The 14644-nt window shown below is 41.1% G+C and overlaps 1 protein-coding gene across 2 annotated transcripts in view; it reads right to left on the bottom strand.

Moving 5' to 3' along the window:
* Positions 1–539: 539 nt before the first annotated feature.
* mmp16b (matrix metallopeptidase 16b (membrane-inserted)) overlaps positions 540–14644 on the bottom strand; it is a 16979-nt gene continuing 2874 nt past the window's right edge. For both annotated transcript variants that reach the window (XM_005742567.1, XM_005742566.1), the window contains 8 exons: positions 14425–14541; positions 13025–13329; positions 10685–10846; positions 10037–10254; positions 9810–9948; positions 7152–7302; positions 4209–4324; positions 540–3835 (listed from right to left, as the gene is read on the bottom strand). In XM_005742567.1, coding sequence (XP_005742624.1) covers positions 3474–3835; positions 4209–4324; positions 7152–7302; positions 9810–9948; positions 10037–10254; positions 10685–10846; positions 13025–13329; positions 14425–14541 — 1570 coding nt within the window. In that variant the 3' untranslated portion in view covers positions 540–3473. The remainder of the gene's footprint in view (positions 3836–4208; positions 4325–7151; positions 7303–9809; positions 9949–10036; positions 10255–10684; positions 10847–13024; positions 13330–14424; positions 14542–14644) is intronic.

Raw genomic sequence — 14644 nt, forward strand, 5'->3', positions numbered from 1 at the left:
TGAAGGAAACAGTATACAGTCTGGCTTATATATATATATATATATATATATATATACATATATACATATTATGCCAAATGTTTACTTCTTATACACTGTGCCTTGGAGTATATATGGCATGTACTGCATCTGGCTATCACATCTAGACTGCAGTGACTGCAGAATGCTCCTCGTCTCTTGCCTCTCTGGTGTAATGACTGCTGTCTAATCAGCCTCATCCACTTCCTTTAATGACACTCTAAATTAGCCCTAATGCTTAGCAGCATGTGTCAAGGCAGACCTTAAAAAAAGCACTCAGGAGTCTGGGGACAACCAAGGACATGTTGACGCGCTGTGACCTTCTGCTTTTCACATATCTAAAAAAAGTCCAGCGGTTCGTTCACTTGATGCATGACAAAGTTCACTGAAGAGTTTTTAACCTTTAAACATTTGGTCTCCCTCTCAAAGACGGAAAACCATACGCCACATGAAATGGTTTGTTGCTTAGGCAGTAACAGAAGGACAAGGATTACTTAGTAGCTGTGAGACTAGAAAAAATATTGCATTTCACTCCCATTTTATTGACAATTTCTTGCCCTCAGTACAATGCAATGCGAGAGTTGAGGTTCTGAGCACACAGGAATAAATACGGCAATAAATACAGTACTGACCTGCCTCACTTCACACGCTCTGGCGCCACCAGATCCTCACCACAAACACACAAACTGATAAGACATCATACACGACACTGAGCCAAAGGCTTTTGCTTCAACCTGATCATGGATCGACAGGGACTGATGTGCACAGCGATTTAGCACTGCTTCGGGAAAGCAAAGCTGCTCCTGTCTTTACATTTTCTTTCATTACTGTTGACTGTTGCATGAAAACTAGAACAGCAAGGACAGAGAAGGAAGCTAGCCATTTTTACATGGATCATATAGCATGACTGCCAATGCTTTGAGCAGAAAAAATCCAAGTCTGATCAGCCACTTCATTTAAATACTGAGGGAAAGACTGGTACGAGGATGACCCACGGGCAACGGCTATGAAAGAATGACATCTTAGTTTAAACACGGCATGCATTGCCCTTATTTAAGATTTAATTTGTATCTGTTACAAATTATGTATAATAAAGGTTTTAACCCATCAATCACAGCTCCATACATGTACCTTTCAGTAGATCATTCAAAGATAAGAACATTTTAAATCTAAAATTCCCTATCTGATATGTTATAAAATGGCATTGCCTCAATATCAGTGGAGGGTTATGTAAGATATCCTGTACAGTTGGTGCCGAGGACCATTTCAAGTAAAAGAGTAGCAAAAAGAACTGAAATCACATCATGAATGGAGATGGATCATCTGGCATACTCTGAGAAATGCTACGCCGCACAACCCCGTCGTTACATATATGGCAGACCGACATATTAATTAGGATCCAGGCTGTATTGCATTTATAACACATTATATGGTGACAGAAAAGCTTTTGCTCAGTTTGGCTCCATCTCACCTCGGAGAGAGCCTGTCTTTTTATGTTGTTTTGTTTTCCTAAATTCATAAGATTTATATATGTACTATGCATATATTAAATGACACATATTATACTGTATATGAGAAATATTTTAGATTAAATTTAGCCGTTTTTGTTTTTCCAATAATCCTGTTAATTCCATTTTTATTAGTTCTATAAACTGGGATTAGTAAATTGTTAATGTAACATAGTGTTTGTATAGTGGTTAGTCAAGAGTTAGATTGCATAAAACAGCCTGAGTTTTAAAAACACAGACAAACCTGGTTAAGAGTTTTTTTCAAATATCAAAAAAAGTTAGTGTCTTTATTTCTGCTTTTTAATTCCTCTGCATGTTTAGACATATTTTCTTGATTACAGCAGTGCTGTGCATCAAAACCTTGTTGCACAAAGTAGTGAGACGATGGAGCAATCTGGGCAACAGCACTGGCCACTGATACGTGTTGTGCTTGTGGTAAGTAGAGATTATTTGCTTCTATTAAGAAATATGATGTCTTAAAAAAAACAGGTGGATCAAGTTATTTTGTTCGATATGAAATATTATGTAAACTTACAAACCTTGTACCAAAAAAACATGGATTTGTAAAGCTTTTTAAAATATATGGATTAACGCTGTTTGGAGTACTGTTGTCCAAACCGGGCAGGTAAAAAGGATGCAGGTTGTTGGTTGTTCAATATAATAGTTCAATAATAGTACAGTACATCTATAATGTGGGTATCCACCCCTCTTTTCCCTCAAACCTACACTGTAAAAAAAATAGTAGAAATGCAGTACAATGTACGGTTTTAAAATGAATTAATTTTCCATATTTATATTTTACTCATGGTTTGTTTTTTTAATGACCTTTCGATTTTACCACTAACCGTTCATGGAAACTTCTGTAAAACCAAAAACAACAACAACAACGAAAACAGGTAATGCACAATGTAAATTACCCGCACATTTGTGCCTTTTTTGTTTGTTTGTTTGTTTTTTACAGTGTACAACAAATGCCCTCCTCTCTCATACCCTCAGGTGATGGAGTAAATGAAAGCTGATAGCCTACTTTCCACCAGGCACAGCTTAGCACACTTCAAGAACAATAAACCTCCTCAAATACTGCTTTAACGTCTGGGCAGTAAGGAATTCACTCAACATCTTCAACTCTCTGGACCAGAGAAAAGGAGAAAGAGAGCAAAGGGAACTTTAAGCAATGTGTGGTTAAGGCAGTCTCATGAATATTGCAGAGAGGTTTTTTTGGCCCCTGTTTTGGAGATAGACTCCACAACAGTCTTGAATTCCTACCTCTAACGGCTGCGTCTTATCCCAACAGATTAGCGAGCAGACGGGTGGATATGAATAGACATGGCAAAAGAAAATCAGAGTATGGTCCACGAAGTTTGATCCACGCAGGGAAAAAAAAAATCCCATCAAAAACAACACATCAAGCAGTAATCCTCTTTGGAAGAAAAAGGTCATATTTGGTTCGTGTGTGAATCCGCAGCACAATGAATAATCTTTTACAGGGGACCCTAAATTAAGGAAAGCACAGCTCAGGGCAATTTAATTAAGAAATGAAAGCAAAGTAGAAGCCTATATCTAATTTGTCCACTGAAGTTAGTGCTTGGGGCTTTTTAAGTGGCGTGCAGAGATGGGGATAGACAAAGGTCCCACTTACACAAGCTTAACTCTGTCTCACTTAATTGAGTTCATTCCAAGATACAGAAAAAGTCAAAGCTGATACATACATATTAGTTAGACATAGGTGTGGCTCCAGCACCGTCCTCGTTTGAGTTCTGCTGATCGTTTCACTTCTTTGCAGTTTGCATGTCACGAGTTCGAGCAGTTCTGAAATCTGCCTACATGGCAAACCTCATCTGCTGTACCCTTTACAGCGCTCCCAATTACTGTACTTAGGGCTTGGAGCAATAACTAGACCTTTATCAGAGCTTTACAACCCTTTCTATACAGTGCAGCGACAATCCCTCAGACCCACTCCTGCATGGAGCGTTTGCAGTACAGTATGTGGCGCTGCGTGCTCTTCCTCCTGAACTGGAAAACAGTGTAGAGGAGGACCATCATGCACAGCGCCAGAACGCAGGGGATAGCAATGGCCACCGCTTTCTCCGTACCTCCAGCGCTGTCTAGTTTGATAACAACGTCTGCATCACCGTTGTCATAGTGGCGCTCCTCTACCACCGTGGGGCTCCAGTCCCAATCGGGGTCGGCGGGTAGGCTGTCGCAGCCCATGAAGTCCCTCAGAATGGACCTCGGGTAGTTAGGCTCCACGCGAAGCAGCTGGTTGTTGAATTTCCAGTACTCCTTTCCTTTGTAAAAGTAGGTGAAACCTGGGGATTTAGGGATATAGGCAGTCTTTTAAAGACTTTTTGGGGATTTTTTGAATTTGTTAAACAGTGTAGAGACAGCTGGAAAACAAAGTAATGGATTGCAAGATGCACCAAAGGTCTCCAGCTGGAATCAACATGTCTTATTCAGCTGCCCCCGCCGCCCACTCAAAACACATTACTTACTCTAAATGTATTTCACAGCTGGTTGCACTACTTTATAGTACTACATACAGTACTAGTCAAAAGCAAACTGGATATTGCCACATAAACTTATCAACTTCCTGTTTTTGTGTTTGTTTTTATTACCCTTTACAGGCATCTGGTATCACATTATTATTTCTTACAGATTTTACAGTCAGTAATGCAAACATACCGTTGGCCTTGTCCACAAAAGCCCCTTGTGGAGAGTCAGGGATGCCCTTCCAGATGGTGATGGGTTTTGGGTAACCCGGGTCCATGGTTCTCATATCCTCGTTGTACCTCCAGTATCTACAACAGGACAGGCAAATATATCAAAAAAGAGTCAATACAGAGGTTCAGGGACACCTGTTAGTTAGTGCAGTAGTCATAATAAGTATTAAAAAATGTTAGCACACTTGTGTTACCACCACTTAGTCACTTAAAATGGAAACAATAGATGTATTTGTCATTTTAACAACCCTGTAGCCTTGAACATCACAGGCATTAATATCATACAAGGAGTTAGGACTACTTTCCTCAAAACACACTTAAATATTTTTTTTAAAAATTGTCGCTAAGTTTTTCTTTTACTCGACAGCTCCCTTAATCGGGACTTCACAAAGGCGTTGGGTGGCAGTGATTTGTAAAGAACTGCTGGCCAGGACCTCAATAATGACGCTGACGTTTTAGCTAATTGGAGATATTAATACTGGAGCAGGAAGAAGCTTATGCTTCTTCCTGCTCCTTTTTGAACATGGACGTTATTTGGAGTTGTGGTTGCTCGTTTTCCTTTTGTTTGCTTTGTTCATTTGTCTCTTTTAATTCTATTTTTTTTATACTTTTTCAACATGTTCAAAATAAAGATTCAATCAATCAATCAATACTGATGGCGACAGATGTTTTGAAACACTCTTCACACATGAGCAGGGATCAGGCACATACAAGCAGCCATCAGTGGATCAGTGGATAAGACATAATAATCAGACGCAGCATTAAAAGGAGAAGTTGGGATAACAGTGGGTTGCAAAAGCAGCTGACAGACAGGATTATGCTGAGCTTGACATCATGGCCTGCCTGAATTTATGCTACAGCTCTGTTTATTTGTGTAACATATAAATTATGCAATATAGAACAAAACCACTTGGGAGACAAAGTCTATGTTTAGCTTGAGATAATCAGGACTCACCAACATGTCTGCAACACTGAAAATAGGTCTACTGCTCAGTAGGTCAACCAGTTCAACACAGAACAGGCCTTCATTTCAAGTTGATCTGCTTAAAAGTCGCACTAAGCCCAGAAAGCAATAACTGTAGTTCAGCATTTACCTTCAGGAAAACAAAGACATTATAGCCTGGGATGACGAGAGCACAGCACTGGATTTCTGCTTACTGTCACAAACTCATATCTATAACTTGCAATCAAATGTCGTTTTTTTCCATGTGACTATTTAACGATCAGCAACAGACTTCAAGTATTTCACATGACCACAGAAAGTGGTAAATCAATCATCCATGCTCTGTGTGTATCTGCCACATAGATCTGTTTCACTAGTAGCTGTGATTGATGTGCTTCTCATACACTCGTGCTCACGCACATAAATCTCGCTGCAAACTGTCATTTCTTTGAATTAGAACAAACACCTCCCTGTCATACACGCGGGGAGAGAGAGAGATAAAATCACGCTCAAGACAAAATGTCTTGTTTGTCAAAATGTGGCAACTTGTGGTTTGGGATGATAGTATCATGACAAAGCATTTTGTCAGCTCCCATCACAGCGTCCTATGACCTCTTAGGATATGATTTAACTTGACAGCTTAACATGTGAGTCACTCTGGCATAAAGTCAAACTTTAGGACTTGCAACACACTCAGATAAACACCAGATTCTCATATTTGGTGTCTTGGAATGAATCCTTGGATTCAATTCAGTTCAAACTGCAGGTACCCAATTATACTCTGCATGAATCCATGCACAGGATAACATACAGTCCAGATGCAAAGCTTTTAAGATCAAAGAAGGTAGTAATCTCCATCGTTCCCAAATCAAAGAAATCTCAAATCCCCAGCGGTTCCTTGATCTGGCCAAACAGATCAAACTCAGTAATCTGCTAACTAAGAACCAAGTGGTTACTTTGAATCAAACCATTCCTCATGAGGGCCACCAGGCATTTGCCAAAAGGTACCTTAACAACTCCAGAGAAGCAACATTTTACAGACTGAAGACTGAAGTATATAACCATGATTCTAGGCTGGAAACCGCCCACTGAGCACCACCTCCACAAACCCATCTGCACAGTCAAACAGCGGTGGCAACCTGATGCTGTCAGGAGGCTTTTCAGCAACAGGGACTGGACACCTTTTCCAAAGTGGTCCAGCTTAGGCAAAAGCTCACGTCTTGAATTCTGGACCCAAAACAGCATTTCTGGAGAGACTAGAAAAATGGGAGCTCACTGACAATCCTGATCGAGCTTAAACTGTTCTGCCAAGATGGATGAGAGATAATGTTTTTAAAAGAGAAGATGTGCCAAGCTTGACGGACACTTGTAGGAGACATCAGGCCATCAATGCTGCAAAAGGTGTCCAAACCAAGCATAGCCAAAAACCTTCCCCTTATATCACAGTGGAGGAAGAGGAAAGCACAAAAGATGCTTTCTTTTGTCTTTAGGATCTGCTGCGTAACATAAAGGTTAAAACATATTTAAATAGAATTCAACTTTATTTGTATAGTTGTGAATCACAACAACAGTCTTTATATTGTAAGGTAAAGACAATAATAGAAAAAGAAAACTCTAACAAACAGACGACCCCCTATGAGCAGGGACTTGGCAACAGCGGGAAGGAAAAACTCCCTTTAACAGGAATAAACCTCCAGCAGAACCAGGCTCAGGGAGGGACAGCCATCTGCTGTGAACGGCTTGGGGTGAGGGAAGGGAGACAGGACAAAAGGCACACTGTGGATGTGATGTAATCAATATATGAATGTATAATAGATCTATAATCTAATAATCATATGCTATCTATAATAGAATATGTTAAAAGACATTTATCCTTCAAATGTCCCCATGGTGCATGGTGTTTTTACTCTGAGCAGTTTCAGTTCTGTCCAAATCTTTACACGACTAATAATCTGCACAGACCTGTCTCCTTTGAAGAAGTAGGTTTTGGCGACATCCTCCCACCAGACAGCTGTCTCGATACTCTGTGTGGGCATGCTACTCCCGAACAGCGAGATGTCCTGAGGGTACGAAGGCTGGAGAGTTGTGTCCTTGAAGACCCAGAAACGGTTTCCTAAAATACACGGGCAAAGTTAGATTGCACTGGGACAAAGCAAATAACTAAATATGAGTTCAAAAAAAGCACCACGGGCTTTCAGCTCATTCAACTCTTTTGTGTTGTTGCTTTTCTTTCTTTTCATTGAGGCTTTTTTCCCCTGCTCATGTAATTTCAAGAGTCAGAAGATGCCACCTTGTTTTAAGAATATGTGTTCAGCAGAAAAATCTATGCAGTGTTATCTACAGTACAATACAATAAACAGCAAGCTGATGCTCTGAAGACAACTCTACTGAGACTTGTTGTGTTGAGCTTTATTGAAGCTATTGTTGCATTTAATTCAGTTTGATCATAAATGCCTCAGGCGGAGCAAAGAAGGGTTGCTTCTTACAGTTACACACACACACACACACACACACACACACACACACACACACACACACACACACACACACACACACACACACAGTTAAGTCCCTATGAGTGAATAAATAAAGCATGAGGCACCCTGATCCCACAGAGTGACAGATGTCATGTTAATCTGCCTGGTGGACGGACGGCTCCACTGGACCTGCACTCGTTCTCCTACCAGACAGAAAGCAAAACAACCTCACTGTCGCCTGTTACAGTAAAAAAAAATAAGATATGTACTGTAAAGCTTGCCCTGCTCCCCAGATTTTCACATTCCTTTGTATTTTGTGCCTTAATGCTTTGTTTCAGTTCCTGTTTGCTCCCATTAGTATTCTGCTTATGCTTTATTTTCTACAATCTCTCGTTCTGTCCTTTGTGTCCTTCTGTGTCAAGCTTAAGTCTTGTTGCGGTTTCTTGAGTAACTTCCTGTTTTATTTTGATAGTCTGTTGTCACTCATGTAGTGCTTTTAGCTTTACCATGTTAACCCCAGTGTGGTCCTAGTATAAATAGTTGTGTGTTTTAATTTGTGCTGTGTTGTGTCGCCTGTCACCTGCATGTCTGTTTCTCTATGCGTTTCGTTGTGGTTTGGACCCACTGGCCTTCATCTTGGATTAATCTTTGGACTAATAAACGTTTTCTCTGCGCTTTGAATATCAGGTCTTTACACACACATATACATACCAACACAACACACCATGCCCTTTCCAGTGTTCTTGAAGTGATGGTATGCAATAAAATATTATTTTAATTAACCAGAATATGGAATTTCTGCAGAAATTGTGGTGGGATTGCTTATCCTGCCTAATTTGGTCTGTGGCTCGCTGCTAATAAAAAATTGGATGTAAACAGCTTGGCTACAAACACAGAAGGAAGATAGATGTTAACATTTAAAAGCCTAAAAACATGAAAAAAATAGTTGGGTTGTATTTTTAAAATGTGGAAAGAGGTAGGCTGTTAGAGACTATTAGCATATTTGGACTTTTGTGCATGTGTGTGTGAGAAAGAGGCAAACAGGAGCAGCTTTACTAGTGTCTCTGAATTTCTCATTCTGTATGGGAGCACACCCATGGATTAACTCTCACCCAGGTGTGCTCTGGGACGCCTAAGAACTCATAAATGACTAAAAAATACTGGCGTGTTTGTTTATCCCATGTTATATTCCTATAGTCAAAATCGCAGACATTATTAGATACACATATGTAGCCGGTGTGTACCCAGGATACTTAGTAAAAACACATTTTGTCCATTTTTTTATTGGTAGGAACATTTCTTTAGTTTAACTTTTAGTGGCAAACTGTTCGCTACATATATTGTAGTTAAGGATAAAGAAGATTTGTTGTATAAATTTGTGTTTTTTACACTAAAATGTTTTTTTTAGTAAAGCCTGGCAAATATGAATGCATTTCCTTGCCCCAAAAGCATATGTAATTTTAAACGTAGCATTGTTTTTACATTTATTGTCATATTGGAGCAATAGCTTCAATTTTGGCATGTGTGGATCAACCAATCAATCACACCTCTGGTGCCTCCAATAAACAGGAAATGGCACACGCGCACAAAAGCTGTCACTTTGTCTAATTTGCTTTCCTCTAAATAGGCTCAGTTCACGCTAAACTGTGGTAATTCTGGTAATTCTGGCCCTTTTGATTGCAAAGTATAATATGATTAGGTCCGCCACTGAAGCTATAATAAACAGCCATCGGTAGCGATGAGTGCAAAGGCTGATTCTGATTTTCTTACATTTTCTTAATTCTTCTTTTTATTGAAATTAATGACCTAATCATCTCAGAGAATATTTGATGTCTCGTTCTAAAATGGTAAAATTGCGAGAAATTTATTAGAGGTTGTTTGTGCAGTATCACACATTGCCCCCCTGCTCTTTATTTTAGTTTTTTCTTTCCCTACCTTGACTAAAATACACCGTCATATTTACATTCATGTTTAGAAACCTACATTATTTTTTGGTCCTGCAGTCATTAGACTGTTTGGTGCCCTAATGCCATCAACAGATCATTTAGGACCAGTTAACGTAAAGGGGGTGTTAACTACCAGTAGCTGAACTACAGTCACACCCACACACACACAAAAAATAAAGAGCGGTTGCTGTTATTACCTTTGAAAAAAACAAATTTCCCTTCGCTGTTTTCATACACGGCATCAATTTTGGGAGGTAAGCCATTCCAGAAGTAGCTTATCTGCATGGGGTAGCCAGGAACTACTGAATTGTCTCGTACCCTCCAGAACCACTGGTCCTGTAAAAACGGACAAGGTCAAATCATCACTGCTCTTTATCGCCACTGTTGAAATCCCAGAATGCTCTGATGTGATGACCGATTTTACCTTGAACACAAAGAGCTCATTTCGGAGAATGGCCAGAGTGTTGAAGCCTCCATCACAGATGTTAGGTTTGGAGTTTGGGCTGGAGGGTTTGGCACTCAGTGGAGGCCGATGGGGTCTGGCATGGCGATCGTGTTTACGTGGGTCGGAAGGAGGGTGAAAGCGAGGAGGTGGGACTGTGGGTGGAGGCCGGGTGGGCTGTGGGGCTCTATCCGGTGGACCTAAAAAACCCAAAATAGAACGTATTTTATCTGCATCCCTTTATATTCGTCTTTTTCAAAACTTTCATCAAGATTTAAGTGGGTGTCCAGTGAGTTTACAGCTTTTTGGCCATTGCGCCTTTTATTTTGGCACGGAAACTGTATCCTTTTTTTGGCTGAGCATTAGTGGACTCACGTTGTTTTGAAAGCATAGATTGGCTGCCCTCTTTAACAGCTGACAAATGCTGCTTACTGGCATCGAACCCAATATGACTGACGCAGCAGCATTTGAATAAGCAAGTGACTAAGCTTCAGCGCTTGTCTATTTATGTTGTTTTGCTATACAGCTTCAGTGAAGTGTTGGAACAAAACAAGACGTAAGAGTCTTGATTACGTGCTCTTTCAGACTTTCAGCTCGTGCTCTGAAGAGAAATTCACTTGGGAAAGTTACCGTAGATTTTCTGGATGCCCTGTAGGTCATCGTGAGGTAGTTTGAAGTCCTCAGTGTCCATGTACTGATAGAAAGGAGCCATGATAGCAGTGGGGTCATTGGAATGCTCCAGACCGAGGGCGTGGCCCAGCTCATGAACCGCAACCAAGAATAGGTCGTTACCTGGAGAGAGGAAGAGGATGGCATGAGTTAGAATCCAAAAGTTCAAAAACATAAAAAATAAAGAGAGATTACACATTATGATAAAACAGAACAGGCAAATATTAACAGTATTAACACTCGTGATGGTATGATGACCCTGATTCTCGACCTTTTCAATTAAAATCTGTTTGCTCTTGAGTCCAGGTGAACCTGTAAACACAGGTCTCCATCCACAGCTATCACCAGTGCAAAAGCTTAACAAGTGAAAAGTACAGAGACACCCTGCAAACTAGATTCACAAAAAAGAAAAAAAATACTGTGTGAAAAAAGTTTCTATGATTACCTAGCATCAATATGTAACCTGCTCTGTGCAGACAAATCCAATAATTGTTTAACCATTTATCGAGCCCAAAATGCCAAACAAGTACTACTCACAGGATTTTAAATGTGAAAATTTGATTCTTTTTATTGTTTTGTTATTTAAAATCCTGCTACTTTAGGATTACTGTTGATTAAAAATCACAAAGTATTTTCAAGGCTTTGCATTCTCCAGGTGCAGCTTTCACAGTTTTTCTTTTCTTTTCTGTCTTTCTTTTTTTTTTTTTACAGACTAACCATTCAGTGCATAATAGTTAATTTATCGGCAGTGAAAATCATAATTACTCACTGCCATCTGCTCCAGTTGTACCTCCACTGAGCTAATGTGGTGCAAAAAGTTACAAGGAAAGCCAACTGGAGGTAAAATATGAAACAGGTGCACTTTTTCTCTTTTAGTACTTAAAGGAAGATAAGCCACATGAGAGCATCAGCGAGCGGGGAGGGACACACTCACATTGCTGCCCAGGGCATCGGGCAAGAAGCGCTCATTTAATGCACCTGAACCCATATGAATGTTGGCGCAAACAAACATTGTGAGTCTACGTCACATTGCATGCAAGCGCGCGTGCACACACGCACACAAATGAAAAAATAAAAATGTCACAGTTGGTACATATGGCCAGCGTTCAGCTCATAGTGTCAACCTGATTTAGAGAGAAGTACACCATTTAAGTACAGCTTGTGACTGAAGCTGTCCCCAGGAGATTGTTGCCCTTTACAACATGATATCCCCCTCTGCCAGGAGCGCTGCACAGACCAGCGACTGACCGTCAGCCAGCAGCTAAAAGGTTACCCACCCCCACCACCATTTATCTAACACCACCAGCCTCTTCCACCTAACCCAAATTGTCCCATAAGGACTCCCAGGAGACAAGCCCGAGCTACCATTAGCGCACATGTCAACATGCAACATTTACAATTACACCGCTGTGAAAGCCCATTAAAGGCTGCAAAGCTTTCCAGACACATAAGCTGAGACGGGTGCTTTTCAAAATCAGCCCCAGCACTCCAAATGGATAACCATGGGATGCTGCACAAGGGTGAACGTGAATTCAACTTGGAAGCCTGAGACAGTTACCATTAGGGCATGAGAAGAAAGGGAGAGGAGCTGATGGGTGGCAAACAGGTTACCAGAACAAACACAAAGTGAACTGTAACCCCTCCCCTGCCTCCCCTCAACCCCAATAAACCGGATGGGATGGGAGAATGCAAGCACTTAGCATATGGATATTAGCAAAGTAGCCTAATATCATTATTATTAGATTATATAATGGTACAAATACCAGTGGGCTACATCAAATTCAATAAAACTGAATAAGCCAGCAACCACTGTCTTAAAATAGTAGGGCCTTCTATCCTCTCGTGTGAAGAGCTTATTACACCACAAAAAAACATCAAAATCCTGACAGATGGGGTGATGCGTCTTTACAGAGCACGGGTGGATCAAAGACATCTCTGCATTCTTAGTTTTTTGGTTAAGCATCCCTCACACTCTTGCCCTGTGATACCATCTCTGTCATATTGCCCTCCTGCCGAGCCATCTGTATTTAGATGGTTTTCCTTCAGTCAGTCCTCATTTACCTCTTTTTTTTTTATTTCTCTGTGTTTTCCTCACATCTTCCATGCAGTTTTTGTTTATATACCTTCCTGCCAACATTCAGCATTTAAAACCCTTCTTTTTTTATTATCTTAAAATCCCCCCTGCCCACCTCCCTCCCCATCCTTGCTGTAGCTTCTCCTTTCTTGTGCTTTGCTTGCTCCATTGTTGCCGGTCTTAGTCACCTTGTCTCATCCCTCACGCCAGCTTTCCCTTTCACTCACCATCATGGTTGGGGTTCCCAAGCGTCCAAGGCTCATCGGAGTCAAAGTGTGTATCTCCTCCTATGCCTGGGCCCGGAAAATAGGCGTGGGCGAGGAATCCTCCCTCCCCATCGAAGGGTGAGCTGTCACCGTGAAAACCAGAAGCGAAGATGATAGTGATGTCTACGTCACGCCTGCCAGTCTCCAGGGCGCTGTACGGAACGGCCTCGAAGCGTAGGGGAGTCACACCCTGCCACACGTCAAACGCCCGCCGGATGGCATCGTGAGTCTCACGGGCGCCCACCTTCGGGGTAACATTTTTTATGCTGCGAGAAACCGAACAAGCATACCAAGTGAAAAGATTGCTGAAGAGGTGGTCGAGGCACTCGCTCTAAAAATACTCTGCAAAGTCCGAGTTTAGATAAAGACACAAATCGCATATAATTCCAAACTTCAGGGAGGAAAATAAAACACATCCTGCTTCATTGTCCTGTTAATTTGTCTGATCACCCTCCCCCCCACACACACACTTTTCAGAATGAGAAGAAGATCCTTAAAAAAAGTTGCACTTGACAACTATTTCAAGCCCGGCAGCTTTTTACTGAACTTTTAACACAGCAGTCGTTATCAGTGTCTGGCAGGCAGAGAGGAATGGGAAATCTTCTCCTCGCTCCCCGTTCATTTTCACGAATAAAGTGCAGTCAGCAGCGGCAGCACTGGCTCAGCACTGATTGACATTCCATTAGGAGAGGTGGCTCATCAATTCAAATTCAGGCAAGAAGGGAGGATTTGAATAAATTGACAGTGTTATCGTCTATTACTGCAGAAACCTGTCAATTTGCAGTTGTGCCAGAGACCCGTTTATCGGTTCTTCTCAGAACCTATTAAAAGCGTGGGCTTAATCGGGCCTGATAAGATGAGTGTTTAAATATTTCTGCTGAGATTATGGATAATTTACACTGTGAATTTTCAAACAATTTAATATCGGGGAGCGAAAAGCCCCCGATTTTCATGCGGCTCTGCTAAAACGGCTCGTTTTGTTTTATGAAAATGATCAAGCAAAACAAAAAACAGGAGAAAAAAAAGCAAAACAAAACAGCCTGATCTTGTTTTGTTTTTTTGTTTTTTTGGTTTCGCCACCAAGTTATTTATAACTGTGGAGCAAACATACTCGCAGCACACATGGGTACATTTATGTGTTAATTTATGTGTTTCTGGATGTGTGATTATCACTGTATTTTTGTGCGCGAGCCCCCCACACACACGTGACGTACTTGCTCGGTCTCTATGACAACACGGAGCATGTGATCCCAGGTGGTTAAAGAGGAGGAGATGAGAGACAGAGGAGAGCTGAGGAAATTAACACTAGCAGATCTGAATCCGTAACCTCTCTATGACAACATGCCTCAGCCGTCTGTCACCTGTAGGTTATGTGTGTTCGCTGCCACTTCTGTCCCGTCAGAGCGTATCTCCGCCTCCGTGACCTTGACGTGCTTCTGAATTTGTCCGGAACACCGCAGCGTGGCTTTTGCATCCAGCTTAAAAAGTGAGAAGAGAAGAGAAGAGAAGAGAAGAGAAGAGAAGAGAAGAGAAGAGAAGAGAAGAGAAGAGAAGAGAAGAGAAGAGAAGAGAAGAGAAGAG

This window comes from Pundamilia nyererei, unplaced genomic scaffold (genome assembly GCF_000239375.1).
Source record: "Pundamilia nyererei isolate P.nyererei 1_Seehausen unplaced genomic scaffold, PunNye1.0 scaffold00121, whole genome shotgun sequence".
Classification (NCBI taxonomy): domain Eukaryota; kingdom Metazoa; phylum Chordata; class Actinopteri; order Cichliformes; family Cichlidae; genus Pundamilia; species Pundamilia nyererei.